At 32.4% G+C, this 17,199-nt stretch overlaps 1 protein-coding gene across 2 annotated transcripts in view; it reads left to right on the top strand.

Moving 5' to 3' along the window:
- The first annotated feature begins 8,083 nt into the window (after window positions 1-8,083).
- The window catches only part of LOC125815550 (uncharacterized), a 79,783-nt gene continuing 70,667 nt past the window's right edge, over window positions 8,084-17,199 (top strand). For both annotated transcript variants that reach the window (XM_049495056.1, XM_049495048.1), the window contains exons 1-11: window positions 8,084-8,477; window positions 9,797-9,906; window positions 9,992-10,297; window positions 10,664-10,776; window positions 10,897-11,227; window positions 11,312-11,527; window positions 11,629-11,865; window positions 12,188-12,373; window positions 13,225-13,365; window positions 14,804-15,072; window positions 16,365-16,446. In XM_049495056.1, the coding sequence (XP_049351013.1) occupies window positions 8,264-8,477; window positions 9,797-9,906; window positions 9,992-10,297; window positions 10,664-10,776; window positions 10,897-11,227; window positions 11,312-11,527; window positions 11,629-11,865; window positions 12,188-12,373; window positions 13,225-13,365; window positions 14,804-15,072; window positions 16,365-16,446 (2,205 nt within the window). In that variant the 5' untranslated portion in view covers window positions 8,084-8,263. The remainder of the gene's footprint in view (window positions 8,478-9,796; window positions 9,907-9,991; window positions 10,298-10,663; window positions 10,777-10,896; window positions 11,228-11,311; window positions 11,528-11,628; window positions 11,866-12,187; window positions 12,374-13,224; window positions 13,366-14,803; window positions 15,073-16,364; window positions 16,447-17,199) is intronic.

The following is a 17,199-nucleotide window of genomic DNA, read 5'->3' as shown; positions in this document are numbered from 1 at the left end:
AAAAAAAAATTTATATTGTCCGGCAATTATTTACCTTAACCCAATTGCATAATAATTCAAGGGTATAATTGGAAAAAAGTTTTTTATAAAGTTTTAATTCAAACACAAGATGAGGTGGGAAACAATAAACCAAACACTTGGTAAAAATAATTCCTGCATTATTAATTTCTGCATTACTAATCTCAGCATTACTAATTCCTACATTATTAATCTCTGCATTATTAATCCCTACATTATTAATTTTTGTACCAAATGATCCGTTAGTGCAGTGGTTAGGTTGGTTAAGATCCACCCATAATAATTGAGATCAAATCTCGATGGACGTGGGCTCACTGTGAATTTTGCTTCTCTTGACAACTTTTTTTTTTAAGTATTAAATTAGGGGAAAAGGGTAAAAAATACCCTTAAATTATGTGATAGGAATAAAAATGTCCTTCGTTTTAGTTTGACTCAATAATATCCTTACTATCAATACTTTGGTTCAAAAATGTCTTTCCAGTCAATACTTTGGTCCAGAAATGCCCCTATAGTTACAAAATGGATCAAAAATGGCCTTTTTCGAATAAATAGATCATTTTTTCTTTTTAAACACATCTTCTTCCTAATTAAAATATTATTAAAGAACACTATTCTTGTTTTCTTTGATCTAAAATCACTTTAACAAATAAAAATGTAGGAAATATTTTTTTATTCTTCTTAATCTAGTTTTATCAATTAAAATAGAATAACTTCATGTACCATTTTGACAGATAATATATGTTATATATATAAGATCATAGTATATCCATCATTGATTTATATTTATATAATGATACTAAAATAAGAATTTTTTATTTTTTTATTTTTTTCTGAATTGAAGTAAGATAAACATTTGCTAATATAAAAAAACATTATTAGAGAAAAATGTGTTAAAAAACAGAATATATTTATTTGGAAAATGAGTATTTTTGAACCATTAAATAACAATAAGGGCATTTTTGGACCAAACTACAAACAGAGGGTAATTTTATTCCTTTCACATATTTTAAAGGGCATTTTTGTACCAAAGTATTGACGGTAAGAGTATTTTGAGCCAAACTATAAACAAATGACATTTTTGTTCCTTTCACATAGTTCAAGGGCATTTTTGTTCCTTTCACATAGTTCAAGGGCATTTTTGACCATTTTCCCTTAAATTAATACTCCCTACGTCCCATATTATAAGTCACTTTTTCTATTTGCACTTGCATTAAGAAATAAAGTAATTTTACCCTTATGCCCTTTTTCAATGTTTGCTTATGACAACTTTGTAATAGATGATGAAATGTTAGATTTCAAAAATATAAATGCATTTGGATGACTATTTAAATTTTACTTTTTGGAGCCAAATTTTTTCACCAATTGATCCAAAAAATTTTAAAAATCAAGTTTTTCCCACCTCAATTTTCCTATATATTTTGTGTAAAATGTTTTTTTATATTTTTATATATAAATTCTTAAAGCAAACATCACAACATCACAAAATATTCAAATTCCATTACTTCAAATTGATCTAAATTTTCCTGCTGAATCTGATGTTATTGATAATGAAATTAGACAACAAATGAATTTTAGTTCTAGTTCGACAAATCATTTGTTTTTTGATTTAAATGGTGCATAACTCCTTTATTTGGATCTTGATTTTTCTCAATTTGGCCTTCACATGTTTTGGTTGAGTCTTCTATTTTTACATCCTTTGAACTTTTTGAAATGTCATCTTCCTTGATAAAATTTGTTGAAGCTTCAACTTTCAAGATTATTTTTGAATTGTTTTTCATCTTTTATTTTTAATTTGTTTGTTGATATTTTTTTTCAAAATTAGATTTTATAGAATAAGTAGTGAATAAAGAAAGTAGTAAATTAATGAATGAAGTACTCTCCCAATGAAATTAATTACTTGTAGATTTCCTAGGTTAGTCAAAGTAAATACATTTTCAAGATTAATTAATCAATCAAGGGTATAATGAGCAAAATATGATAACTTATACATAAATTTTATAAAATGACATATATTGTGGTCCAACTATTTTTAGAAAAGGGTGACCTATAATATGGGACGGATGGAGTATGTAGTAATATTTCAATCAAAAAATTAATTTCCAAGTAAATATTATTATGTACTTAATAAACTTTTTTAATAAAAATAAATAATTTAGATAAAAAATATTGAATATAAACTCACTCATATAAGATTCAAGATTCAACCCGTTTATAGGTAAATCGACCTTTTAATTTCTCAACACTATTAGCCTGCTTACTTTTTTTTCAAACTTTCAAATCCCATAAACGAAATTTTTTGATCTGCCACTAATTCGAAAAATTATATTATTTATATATGATTAAAATAATTTTTTAAATATATGTAGTAGATGTTGAACGCCCTTCAACTACTTTATATATCTATTTCTTCATATTTTAAATCTATTTTTAAAAATCCTGACTCCGCTACTATCTTTAATAATCTTATTATTGAACCCCATCCTTTACGTCGTACAAACAACGTCAAATAACCGCCATAAAAACTTAAATCATACATGTGATTGATTGCCGTAATAATAATTTGCGCTTTGAAAAGGGCGGAAGAGTTTTAAAAGTAAGGTTTGTACGAAATCTAAAAAGTTGAGCAGAGCGATGTTTGATCACTCAATTCCAATGCGATAACAGTTGGCGAAGCGATAAGGATCTCAAAAAGCAATTTCAAAGACAACTTCTTCTTTTTTTAACTTTTTCTTCCCTTATCATCTTTTCCAAAAATAAAATAAAATATTTATTTATTTAAAAAATATTTTCTTTTTTAATCTTACTCTTATCTTTGAGTAATAATATAAAACATTAATAGTCAAAACTAAAATTTTAAAATATAATTAATAAAAAAGATTTAGTAAAACAAACATTTAATATATAGTAAAAATAATTTTTCTCTTACTTTTCAAACTTAGAGAATTTTTCAATGATATATTATATAGACAGAGGAAAATAATAAGCAAATTGGAAATTGAAAGTCAATACTTAATATATATGAATTATTAGAGCACCTAATTTTTTTTGTGAAAGTGAAAATTGTATGTCAATGTCAAAAAGTTACAGCATCAAGAAACTTTTTGTGATAGTGGATACGAATATATATAAAAAATAATATTATACAAAAAAAAGTTGAAAATTACTAATATAATATAAATAATATATTTTATTGAATGCAAGAAACTCCTTAGGAATATATTGTTCTTTATTTTTTTAAAGTAGAATTCATGCCACACAAATTAGTCATTTGATTATATTTTTTAATATTTTTTAATATTTATTTAATTATTTTCTGATATTTAAGAATAGTTTTAAAATTATTATATAACTTTTTGGTGATGACGAGATTGATGATTGTTTAGTCCAAATAAAAGTCTAACATTTAAATAAATAATTACACGTACAACAAGTTAAAATTAGGCTCCGACCAAATCATTACTACTTATGTGTTCGTGATTAGTAGACTGATTAGGTTCGTAAATTTCGAATTTTTATGTTACTTTTTTTAATTTAATTTTTTATAGGTTTGTACTTTTTGTTCCCTTTTATTATGATCTGAGAGTTTTTTTTTTGGTAAATACTATGATCTAATTGTTGATTTTTCGATTATGTGAAATTCTTGTGTATCTTTCATACAGAATTTATGAATTATAGAATCCTTTGCTCGTTGATTTTCTAATTGCTATGATCTATGACTATTAGATATATTAACGCACGGTTTGCAACAAATTTTAATGTGACAAAAAATAAATTACAATCACAAATAAAATATGAAGAAATATAAATATTTTATTAATAATAGTGTGGGTATACTTTTGTTCCTTCCTGGATTCTTCTCTCATAAGATTTTTCGACATAATTTGAGGGTCGTTAGTGGCATATTTCTCGAAATAAGATGATTTGAATTTGGTCAATATTTCATGAATTTACAAAATATTCGAGATGCCTCTTTAGGAATATAATACCATTTATATAGGAATGAAGTAGGTTTTAGGGTAACCTCCAAGAACCCTAACTGAAATTGAACACATCTTATAGAGTTCAATTAGAATTAAACATGTCTTGTAGAGACCCACAAAATTTCAATGATACACGTACATTTATACCAACATGGATTGTGAATTTGTGATGCCGTGATGAGACTGATTCATCCTTAATTAGAGGTTTCGAGTTTGAGTCACGGGTAGGAGTGTTCCACGGTTTGGATAAAAATCGATCAAAACTGATTAAATAAATCGATTTTATTTGGGTTAGGTATGGTTTGATTTTAAATTTTTAAAAACATATAGTATTTAGGTTGGTTATGGTTTTGTTCCAAAAAGATCGAAGAAATAATCGAATCGAACCGACAAATTAAATACATATAATTTTATTATTATACATATATAATATATTATTTTATAAACAATATTAAAGATCTTATATGTATTGTCATCAAAATTTATTTATAATTTACTTATGAAAACAAAAATGTCCAAGGTGAGAATATTTATCTTATTGGTTTCATGTATATAAGAGTCTATGATAATTCTTTATGAGATTGAAAATGTTACTGTCTCTTTCTTCTAGTCCAAAATAATGAATTTTGAAGCTTTATTCATAGTAAATTCAATGATTGAAAGTTATGTAATGTCAGTCATTTTAATTATTTTTGTTTTGAATGGATTGTTATTACTTTTTCACGTTTTGAATGAATTGTTTCTTTTATTCTTGTTTGTGGTCCAATTGTTTCATATACACAATCTACTGTTTTAGGTCCAATTTTCACCGTCTTGGGTAAAAGAACCTCTACCTTGGGTAAACACTCCCACACTTCGAAATATTTCAAGTTGGTTTCCTTCATTTCCATAACTCATATGGAATCGATTGTGTTTTGCTATGGGGTACCCTATTGAGTATCTTGTTAGCTGTAAGGATAGCTTCCCCCCACAAGTTTCACGGTGAACCAAAACTGATTAACAAGGCATTCATCATTTCCTTTAACGTCCTGTTCTTTCGTTCCGTCAATTCATTAATTGATTGTGGTGTATAGGGTGTAGTAGTTTGATGAATAATACCATATTCCAAACATATCTCTGCAAAAGGAGATTCGTATTCTCCACCCCTATCACTCTGAATCACTTTTATCCTTCAATTTAATTGATTCTCCACTTCATTCTTGTATTGCTTAAATGCATCAATTGCTTCATCCTTACTATTAAACAAATAGACATAACAAAATCGAGTGCAATCATCAATAAAAGTTGTAAAATAATTTTTTCCACCACGAGATGGTATTGATTTCATATCGCATATATCTGTGTGAATTAAGTCTAAAGGATTTGAATTCCTGACAATGGACTTATAAGGATGTTTAACAAACTTACATACAACACAAATTTCACATTTCAATTTATCACACTTGAAGTTAGACAATACTTCTAAAGTAATCAATTTTCGCAAGACTTTGTAATTTACATGTCCCAAACGAGCATGCCATAAATCATTTGACTCCAATAAGTAAACAGAAGCAGAATTCTTAGTAATATTGTCAACAACCATTACATTCGGTTTGAAAAGGCCCTTAGTGAGGTAGCCCTTTCCTATGAACATCTCATTCTTACTTACTACAACTTTGTCACTAACTAGGATACACTTAAACCCGTTCTTAATGAGCAGTGCAACAGAAATTAAATTCTTCCTAATAGTAGGAACGTGCAAAATGTTGTTCAAAGTCAACACCTTGCCGGATGTCATTTTCAACATGACTTTTCAGTTCCTGCAATCCTTGTTGTTGTTGTGTTCCCATGAACAAATCTTCATCGAACTCAACAGAAGTACACATTGAAAAGGCTTCTTTTGCAAAGCAAATATGTCCACTTCTTGAAATTTTCAACTAGGTTGCACTCCGAGATCATTGGACAGAGGTCAGTGCACAAAGATTATCATTTCTCTTAATCTCTAATTATTCTAATAACTTTCAAGTATAAATATAATCCATCAAAATAAAGGAATTCATATATATCATTTCATAATTTGAAAATAAAATTCACATGATCTTTATGCAACACAATTATGCCATAATAATTTTCTTTGGCCTAAATAACAAATTTATATTAAGCATACCAAATATGTTATTTCTAAACTTATTTAAAATACATTTCAAGATCATCACAAGTGAATTATTTATGCTAACATTTATGAAAAATTATTTCTCAAAAATTTCAAAGAATAAAGTTTCATAAACAAATAATAAGAGAAGTTAAGAAAGCAAAACCCGATATATGTCATTCATTCGGATCCATTGTTGTCTCACTTTTGCATATGACTTGTTGCCTTAAAATCATAATTAAGATCACTCATTTTTTTTTACTACCCCACTTCCTCAAGAATTCAAGGATGTTGTCTCGTTTATCTTCTTCAAATCCAATATCTCTTTAAAATTGTTAGAAAAAATAATAAGAAATATAATTGAAGAAGAAGATGGCTTTGAGACGTGTATATCACGCCCCAAGCCTATACCCTAGACGTGAATGCCACTCGAGAACCATCACTGGTCCCAAACGAATCCTTATCCTGACTAACTACTTAGCGGAAGACTTACTCAAGCAAAATGGGAACTTCAAAAACATAATTAAACTTTAAAGTCTAAATCAAAACTTAATTCAAATGAACATCTGGAAATGTCTCAAGATCACAAAACATCTTAACAGGAAGAGAAAATAATGAGAGACTCCTCAACATCTAATTATCTTGAGATTACTAGTAATAAACCAAAATAAATAAATAAATGCACTTGTGGATATTTGCTATTTATAAGGAGGAAAATAAAAAAAGACAAATATTTATATTAGCAAAAAATGATAATAATGTCACATCACCCATTCTAAAAAGGCATGTTTATTTTGTTTAGTAGAGATCATAGAAATAAAGAGGCTCGTAACAATTTACAAACAAAGAAAATAATTATATCAAAAACAAAAAGCACATATTTTTTTTTTTTGAAAAAGAGATTAGTAGTAATAATTATATAGAAATAAATAAATAAGGTAAAAGGTTACTAACAATAATGAAGAAATAAATAAATAAGGCATCTTTGAATATTTGCTAAATAGATAAATGTAAATATCAATTATAGAGATGTGTTACCTTATGAAATAAATAAAGGGAAAATTACGCGTATAACAAATATATATTAGTTAATTAGTTAATATAGATATAGTTTCTCTTAATTATAATTTTTGACCTACTTTTAGCTACAGTTACGCGGCTCAGCTTTTTAGTTTTGTATAATTCGCACGTTTGTATAATTTAGAATTTGTATAATTTTTGTATACAAATGTACCCGCGAATTATACAAATCCGCGAATTATACAAACGAAGTAGCTTAACTGTAGCTATATCCCGTAAATCTGTAAACTATAGCTATGAAACATACTTAAGTTTATTATAGTGGCTATTTGCGAAAATTTCCCTTAAATAAATAAGACATCTTTGATATTTGCTAAAAAGATAAATGTAAATACCAATTAAAGAGATGTGCTACCTTATGAAATAAATAAATAAGGTATTTTTGAATAATTACTAAAAGATAAATGTATACACCAATTAAAGAGATGTGTTACCTTTTTTAAAATTATGTCCAGCTTTATTTTATTATTATTATATATATATATATATATATATATATATATATAAATAAATACTTTGGTAGTTCATTTTTATTCATCTATTTTGATTTTGATGTGTAAAAAATTAATAATTAAAATTAAAAATTTATTTGATTATACTGAACAAATAAAAATGAATCGCATATTTATAAATGACCAACGTGGATAAAAATGAAACGCATATTTATAAAATAAATGACCAACATGGATAAAAATGAAAACAAAGGCTCAAAAGATGAGCTGGACTACTACGTTTTTTTCTGGAAAGAGAGGTATTCGCAATCCAGATACCCTACCCACCCGGGCTCTCTTCTTCTTTTCCTTTTCATTCTCCACTATAAGTACCCCACCACCCAACATTAACTCCACTCACGCTTTTCGTCTTCACTATTCTCCATTGAAAAACTCAATCAAGTTTTCGCTGAGAGAAGAATCAGTAGAGCTTTTCGGAAGGTGGTGAATTTCTGAAATCGGAGAAGGAGAATAGTGAAGCTCTGTATGTCAGAGGATTACTACTACTACTATTACAGTAACAAGTACTACGGCGGTTACGGTGAACTTACCAATCCATTACAATGGCCTCAGCTCAGGAAAAGACGACGGTTTCTGCCCCTTCACGAAATGCTTCCGCCGCTTCTGAAACCGAATGGACTGCCGGTGGAACCGTAGCTGAAGTTTCCGATCTCTCATCCACTAGATCGGCTAGTTCAGCTGCTCCGTCTACTTTGACGGCTGTGATTGACTCTATTGATCGTCCTGCTGCGCCAAACCAGCAGCCTGCTGTGAAAGGTATCTTTCATAATTTGAGTAGTTATTTTGTTGCTCTGTATGTACATGCAGAAGTGAAATGTATCGAATCTCGATCGTACCGCTTTTTTGGCTATTTGTATGATGACTGATGCTGAAAAATGTTAATTGGTGTTGCTAATAGGTTAAACTTTGACGGAAAGCGTGTGAAAATACGTATGACTTTTCAAGCTAGTTTTGTTTCTTTGTGCGGAGCCGTATTTTAGTGGTTTTAACCTTCTTCCTTTTCTTCAGCATATAAAACTTGCATCCTTCACCTTGATTGCCGATTCACCTTTACTAAATTTGGAGGTAGCATTAAAAAAAAGAAAGAAAAAACGGCATAAAAAGGGTGAAAAATCGTGACTGATTTTGTTTATTTGTCCCCTTTTCTGTTTGTATTATCTGTGGATCTATGTAAATCACAAATTTTACTCGTGTTCTGTTCCCAGGCAAGGGATATCCTCCACTCGCCGTCTTCCTCCTTATCTCAGTCACGAGTTCATTGTTGCTTGAAATTATTCATATTTTCATTCTTCTATTTTGTTTGACAAGTTCTGGAAAAAGTTTTCTAGTAGTAATATTTTAGAAAAAAAAGTGTGTAAAAGATAAACATTTTTGTATGGTTGAAATGTTCTTAAAGTTAGTGCTTTCCAGGTGGAAGATGACTTGGCTTTTCATTTCAGAAAGTGTCTCAAGACATTTTGTTTCTCCTATAATTTTGATTTTTCCAGAAAACGTTTTCAGATCCAAATGCCTAAAAATCTTATGCTATTGTGGCTTATACATATGAAAATTATTATTCTTATATGTCGCAGTGGAGTGTGTTGGTAATGTAAGCCTTTTCCATTTTCCTTAAATCATTTAATCACAACTTAAGCAACAACATACCCAACAAGAGTGGTGTGGGAAGGGTAGGATGTACCACACCTTCCCATGGGTAGAGAGGTTGTTTCCGGTAGACCTCTGCTCAATCACAACTTAAGCACCAGAGAATATTTTATATAGCTGAAGTCTGCCAAAGTGGTCAAGACTTGGAAGCCAAACCTATAGAACAAATTTGATTACATAATTGCAAAACTTGAGAGTTGAAATAATCCAAGGTTTGGCCAGAATGCACTGAAGATATTTGGACAGTTCAGTCAGAGCTTGAGAGTTGAGGCTTCCAAATAATCCATGGCTTGGCCGGAAAGTATTTTAGTTATTTGGACTGTTAGTCATCAACTTGGAATGACAAGTTTATATCAAGAGTTGGTGTGTAAGGAATCTTGAGAAAATTTGTGGCTCATTTATGAACAATTGTTTTAACTTGATGTTGACAGGCCTGCCTATCTTATTGAGGGCTCAAACTCACCATCCCTTGGACCCCTTAACTGCTGCTGAAATTTCTGTGGCCGTGGCAACTGTCAGGGCAGCTGGAAGCACTCCTGAGGTCATTATTTATTATATATGCATATAGATGGTTTTTGTTTCTGATTATCTAATCATCAAACTTAACAGTGTACTTTGATGTTTAGGTGAGAGATAGCATGCGCTTTGTCGAGGTTGTGTTGGTGGAACCAGATAAGAGTGTGGTTGCTTTAGCTGATGCATACTTCTTTCCTCCTTTTCAACCATCTTTATTGCCGAGAACAAAAGGTGGGCCTGTAATTCCCAGTAAGCTTCCTCCAAGGAAAGCTAAACTGATTGTTTATAACAAGAAATCAAATGAGACCAGCATATGGATTGTTGAGCTCTCACAGGTTCATGCTGTCACTCGAGGAGGACACCACCGTGGCAAAGTCATTTCATCTAAAGTCGTGCCTGATATACAGCCACCAATGGTAGGTGCCTATGCTAACTTATAAGTTGAATATCATGTTAGAAGTTTTAAGAATTTTGCTAGGTGATTTTACCAGGGTCTTGATTAACATGTCCACCAATTATTTCCACTAAATTGTGTCTGAGTGAATTATCAAGAGCTATAAGAAAGCTATTTTGATGTTTGGAGTACTTTTGTGCTTGTGTCTACTTGTGACTAGATAGCCACAACAGTGGCTGCACTAGTTGTGTGCTCAACATATTGGTGGCTTTTCTTTTTTTCTCAATGGAAGAAATACAGTGATAATGTTTCATGGCAACACAAGAATTAGAACCCTATTTTACTGCTGCACCCAAAAGAGAAATATCATCTGTAAATTGAATTGTAGGACGCTGTTGAATATGCTGAATGTGAAGCCGTGGTGAAGGATTTCCCTCCTTTTCGTGACGCAATGAAGAAGAGAGGAATCGATGATATGGATCTTGTGATGGTCGATGCCTGGTTGGTTGCTCTGTTCTTTAAATCTTTCTGTAAACAGCATTGCATGAGATCTCTTTCTATAATATATAATAGCATTGTTTATAGTATGGCTTAGATATAATAACACTCCTAGTCATTCAGGTGTGCAGGTTATTTCAGTGAGGCTGATGCACCTAACCGCCGTCTAGGAAAACCTCTTATCTTTTGTAGAACTGAGAGCGACTGTCCGATGGAAAATGGCTATGCTCGCCCAGTTGAAGGAATTCATATAGTTGTTGATATGCAGAATATGGTTGTGATAGAGTTTGAAGACCGTAAAGTGGTTCCATTACCACCGGCTGATCCATTGAGAAATTACACTGCTGGTGAAACGAGAGGAGGGGTTGACCGAAGTGATGTTAAACCTCTTCTTATTGTTCAACCTGAAGGTCCTAGCTTCCGTGTCAATGGACACTTTGTTGAATGGCAGAAGGTACTTTTCTTACAATTTATCATTTTGCTGTATTTCTCTGGATGATCTAATTACTTCTACCCCAATTATTATCATACTATGCAGTGGAACTTTCGTATTGGTTTTACCCCCAGGGAGGGCCTGGTTATCTATTCTGTTGCATATATTGATGGTAGCAGAGGCCGTAGACCTGTTGCTCATAGACTGAGCTTCATTGAAATGGTTGTGCCCTATGGGGATCCAAATGAGCCACATTACAGGAAAAATGCTTTTGATGCAGGGGAAGATGGACTTGGTAAAAATGCACATTCCTTAAAGAAGGTCAGGAAATATCTTATTGGCATTGTGAAATGCATCTTTCATTTATAATATTCTGTGAAATTAACTTTGCAATCACATATGAATGTTCACTTTTATTGCAGGGTTGTGATTGCTTAGGCTACATTAAATATTTCGATGCGCATTTTACAAATTTCACTGGCGGTGTTGAGACAATTGAAAATTGTGTCTGCTTACACGAGGAGGATCACGGAATCTTATGGAAGCATCAAGATTGGAGAACAGGTTTAGCTGAAGTACGACGTTCCCGACGACTAACCGTGTCTTTCATCTGTACCGTGGCAAACTATGAATATGGATTTTACTGGCATTTTTATCAGGTGGTTTACCCTTCTATAAATAAGAACTAACTTGTTGGTTTCATTATCTCTTCCCTATATAAATGTAATTTGCTTGTTTTAGCTAAATTAAGGTGGTGGTGCTTCAATTTGTAGCATTGTTTGCTTTTCATTTGGGCATGCATTTCCATGTTTCTAAACTGTACATTCATTACTTCAGTAGGGCAGGAATTCCACTTTAAATCACATTAGTAGTCTGTAGTTCCTTTATGAAGGAGAGATGAAGGAGAAAATGTGGAGCTATTTGTCCATTTTGATTTTGAGATTTGGATATTGAAACATTAATTTCTTATTCTCACCACAGGATGGGAAGATCGAGGCTGAGGTCAAGCTGACTGGAATTCTCAGCTTAGGTGCTCTTCTACCAGGGGAAGTTCGAAAATATGGAACAACTATTGCACCTGGCTTGTATGCACCTGTACATCAGCACTTCTTTGTGGCTCGCATGGATATGGCTGTTGATTGCAAATCAGGGGAATCACATAATCAGGTACGCCTTTTGAATCCTCCGCTCAACATTTCTGATGTTCTTTTTTTTTTTACCAAAGAGGAGGTTTTTGGAGCCTTGAGGGGATGTACAACCTAAATATTTTCTTTTCTTCTCGGCAACTTACTTTTCTCCTTCCAGATCTTTCTGATTATTTCTCCCACGCGGCTTTTAGTCAATTCCTTAAACATACTGTGATGGTGCATCACGGGGGCTGGATCCTCTAATGTCATTTCTAGGAATAGTGTGTATCATTTCTTCAGTATACAACACATTTAGCTTCAACCGTAGATTTCTTTTTCAATTCATCTCTATCTTGCTAGTAACCTTTTTGCTTGATTGCTATATGTTTCTTGTTGTTAGACACCTGCTAAAATTGGAAAAGTTCGTGAAACATCCAAATTATGTTTGGACTGGAAGACTGAAATGCTGTTTGACTGGTGTTTCTACATCAGAGATTGACAGACCACTCGAACCAGTTCATGTATTAATGACTTGAGATGATGAAAAGGAAATCAATTATAAAGACTAAATTTAGCTTTTTGTTCATGAGCAGTCCATTCAGGATTTACGTATGGGTTTCCGAATTTTGGTTTCCAATATAATTTGCCTAAGTATAACACACTAACTTTCATTGCTGGGGACAAAATAATATCCTCCTTGTATACCCTACTTTCGGTAAATGAACTAAAATTTCATATTAAAATGACCAAAGAATGTGATTTTCCTTAATTTTACATGGACACGTGCATCTTCAATACTCCATTTCTAGTATACAGGCATACACATATCATGCACTTACCTCCATATGTTTCTTTCATGTGAAATCTGATCCTAAGGTTTATTGTATTTAGGTGGTTGAAGTAAACGCTAGAGTTGAACCACCAGGAGAAAATAATGTTCATAATAATGCATTTTATGCTGAAGAGAGATTGCTTAGAACTGAACTGGAGGCAATGCGTGATTGTAATCCTCTAACTGCACGGCATTGGATTGTAAGTTTCCTTTTCTCTTGTTGGAGCTTTTCTGTCAAAGGATATAGTAAAGCTTATAAGGGTTATTTAATGCTTTTACATAAATGCTCAAAGCTTCTATGCTCTGCCTAAACAATATAATGGTATGAATTTTTTGTTTGATGTACTGTATTCCTCTATCCTTCTTTCAAAACTGAAGGCAGAGGCTGTATCTTGGCTATTCTCTTAGTTCAAATGCTGCAGTCTTTTTTTTTGGTAACTGTAAGCTTTATTTACCAGATATATCAATATGTACAAAGAGTTTTGGACTTCTGGATATGGACACAGTCCCAATCTCAGAGTTCATTCTACTATCCTTACCACTTAGCTACTATTCTATGGATAATAATTGAAATTACGAATGAAATCAGCCAGCTTCGGTTGCATACTGCTTCTTCAATGGATTTCTTGAATGATGTTCCTGATGATCACCTCCGTGGTTCTTTCTTTCTTTCGGAAAATTCTGTAGTTCCTCTCTTGCCATACATAGTAAACTGCTGCTGAGAGAGTCATTCTATACACTTCATCCTGCATTGCTTTGCCTGTGGCATGTGTAATAGCCCACTCCAATTCTTCCTCCCACCCTGCAGTGTTTCAGGTTATACATAGCCACTTTAAAAGTTTACTCCATATCCTTGCAGCCACAGTGCATGAGAAGAAAAGATGTTGGTGTGTTTCTTGCTCTTGCTTGCACAATGAACACATTTGATCCGTTTGTATCCCCCATTTTTCTAGCCTGTCTTTGGTATATAATCTTCTTTGGATGGTCAAGTAGAGTATGAAGTTCCACTTTGGGCTCCCTTGATTATTACATGACAACCTTCTCCAAGGCACCTTGGTGAACTGCCCCCTAAGTATCTTATACATACCTTTAATGGTGAATTCTTCTGCATCGATGATCTCTGTAATTGGTATTCCGGCTTCAGAAATCCAATGCCCTGCTTGCATGATCTTCCTCACCATCCAAGAAGCTTGTTGCCCTGCAACTTCCCATGGTCTCCTGCCTTTAATATAATAAGTATGGACCCAAACAATCCATAACTTGTCCTTCTTTTTTGCAAGATTCAATAAATGTTTGATTCTAGCTGCTTTGTTCCACAGATAAACATCAGTTACATTTAACCCACCAGCTACCTTGGGCCAACATTGTGATGTTTATTTAATTTGTCAATTATGGTAGTTGTGAATTCAGCACGAGTTTTTTTGTGGTCTTCGGCTGTTCCATCATCTGTATCTGATGTTTGTCTTGTTTAAGTTATTGTCACTGTCTTATACAATCCCAGCTTGTTTGGAACTGCTAAAGCTGTTGTTATCGTCATTGTCTTGTGCATTTGTGATCCCCTTTGGTGTGTTATGGGGAGTAGTTTGGCTTTTACTTGGAAATAATGGTTAAATGGTATCTTTTTTCTTCAATATACAGATCCGGAACACAAGAACAGTCAATCGCACTGGGCAGTTAACTGGTTACAAGCTAGTACCAGGTTCAAACTGTCTGCCACTAGCTGGTTCAGAGGCAAAATTCTTGAGGAGAGCTGCCTTCTTAAAGCATAATCTTTGGGTAACCCCTTACTCTCGTGAAGAGATTTTTCCTGGAGGAGAGTTTCCAAATCAAAATCCCCGTGTTGGTGAAGGTTTGGCTACTTGGGTTCAGCAGAATCGATCCCTAGAAGAAACACAAATAGTTCTTTGGTTAGTCCATTCTCAATACAGATTAAAGTTCTTATGGCAACAAAAAAGTATACTAATTACTCATTTTATCTTGTGTCTTGGCCATTCTCATCTGTTATTTCTCATCTGTTATTTCAAGGGTTATCATCTAAAGTAGTGGTGGCGAATATGCGAGTTGGGTCAAATTTGGGCAGGTTGAAAATGGGTAATAATTCAACCAGCCCATATTGTGTGGGTAAAAATGGATTGGGTAACAAATGGGATGGGTAAAATACAAGTTTACCCATATTTTCATGCGTAAATAGTACTTTACTTATGTGGAGAAATTTTTTTAGTCTTTTTTTGGATGAAAAATGTTAAAATACTTTGTTTAGTTTTTATCCTATCATAAAAGTAAAAAAAAAAGTATGAGTCAAATTTGGGCAGGTTGAAAATGGGTAATAATTCAACCAGCCCATATTGTGTGGGTAAAAATGGATTGGGTAACAAATGGGATGGGTAAAATACAAGTTTACCCATATTTTCATGCGTAAATAGTACTTTACTTATGTGGAGAAATTTTTTTAGTCTTTTTTTGGATGAAAAATGTTAAAATACTTTGTTTAGTTTTTATCCTATCATAAAAGTAAAAAAAAAAGTATGACTTTTCAATATAAAATAAATTTATGTAATAACAAGGGGAAAATATTTTTAATTTCAAAGTAAAAGAATATTTGTATTTTAGGATTAAAACGTACTTAATGCATTTTAATCAATGTCTTACTTTACACTCTTGTTTGTTATCCAATATAAAATCTTAAAAATATAATTATAATTAACAAAGAAATGTACATTTAATATATATAATTTTTTGGAGGGTCAAAGACTTCACCTTTTCAATTATAGAGAGGAATTAGTTGGAGGCTTAACCTATTTGGCTAATCCATAGTTTACCCATGAATACCCATATTTTGATGTGTTGAATATGTGTTTAAACCCAATTTTATCCAAGTAAAAAAATCACTCAACTCATTAAAATATGGGCTGATTGGACGGGTTACCAAAATATGAGCTCATTTTGCCGGCACTAATAGAAAGAACTTCACTAAGAGGAGATACACAAAAGAGCAACCATTGGAGTGAAAATATGTTATTGACATTCACTAAAGGGGTTGAGAAGAGGGGAAGGGATGGTTCAATGGAATGATGAAAAAATGGATAAAAGACCAATTAGTACAGCTGAAAATTGAAACGAAACATTATGGCTATCAAGCTTGTTACATATTTCTGGTTATGCTGTAAAGGGATGCTGACCAAGTTTTCTAAATTTTCAGGTATATTTTTGGACTTATACATGTTCCACGGCTAGAAGACTGGCCTGTCATGCCAGTGGAACACATTGGTTTTATGCTCCAGGTATAATAACTGGGCTATGACTTTTTTCTTTCTTGATCGGCATTGTCATCCCACATATACAGTAGAAATCCTTTTCACCGGTAAAACATGTGCCCAGTTAAGCGAATCCATCAACAGGTGTTTAGCATTATCTAATTCTCACCCATTTACTTTTCACTATGGATTGGGGCTGGGAGAGCCGAGGCTTTGTTCTAGTGGGAGTGATATGATCACAACTAGGGGTGGCAGAATGGATAATTAATATGGGTATTTGCTCATATTTATCCATTTTAAATGGGTTGGGTATCCAACTCATTTAAAAATGGATAAAAACGAATAATACTCATATTACCCATTTAAAAGTGGGTAGTTAAATGGAAAAAATGGGTAAAAGATGTGCATTCACACAAACAAACAAAAAAAGTGAAAAGGATGAGTAGTAAAAAAGTCCTTTTTTTAAAAAAAAAAATCTATATTAAAAAAATGAAACTTTTTTTACATTTTTTTTGGGATAGGGGGTGGGTTGGTAAATTTTTTTAAAATTTTATTGGAAAAAATTTAAATTTTGTAAAAAATTTATTTGGATGGGGTGTGGAGGGGGGCTGGTAGGGGTAGGGGTGTGGAGGGGGGTGGTAGGGGGTGGGGTGGTTTTTGTTAATTTTTTTTTTGGGATGGGGTGTGGAGGGGGGAATGGTAGGGGGTGGGGGCTGGTAGGGGGGTAGGGTGGTAATTTTTTTTTAATGAAAAAATTTAAAATTTTGTTAATTTTTTTTT

The sequence above is a fragment of the Solanum verrucosum genome, unplaced genomic scaffold, assembly GCF_900185275.1.
Source record: "Solanum verrucosum unplaced genomic scaffold, falcon-dt-bn FXZP01000085.1, whole genome shotgun sequence".
Classification (NCBI taxonomy): domain Eukaryota; kingdom Viridiplantae; phylum Streptophyta; class Magnoliopsida; order Solanales; family Solanaceae; genus Solanum; species Solanum verrucosum.
The sequence above is the reverse complement of the archived record's forward strand: the minus strand, read 5'-3'. Positions and strand labels throughout refer to the sequence as shown.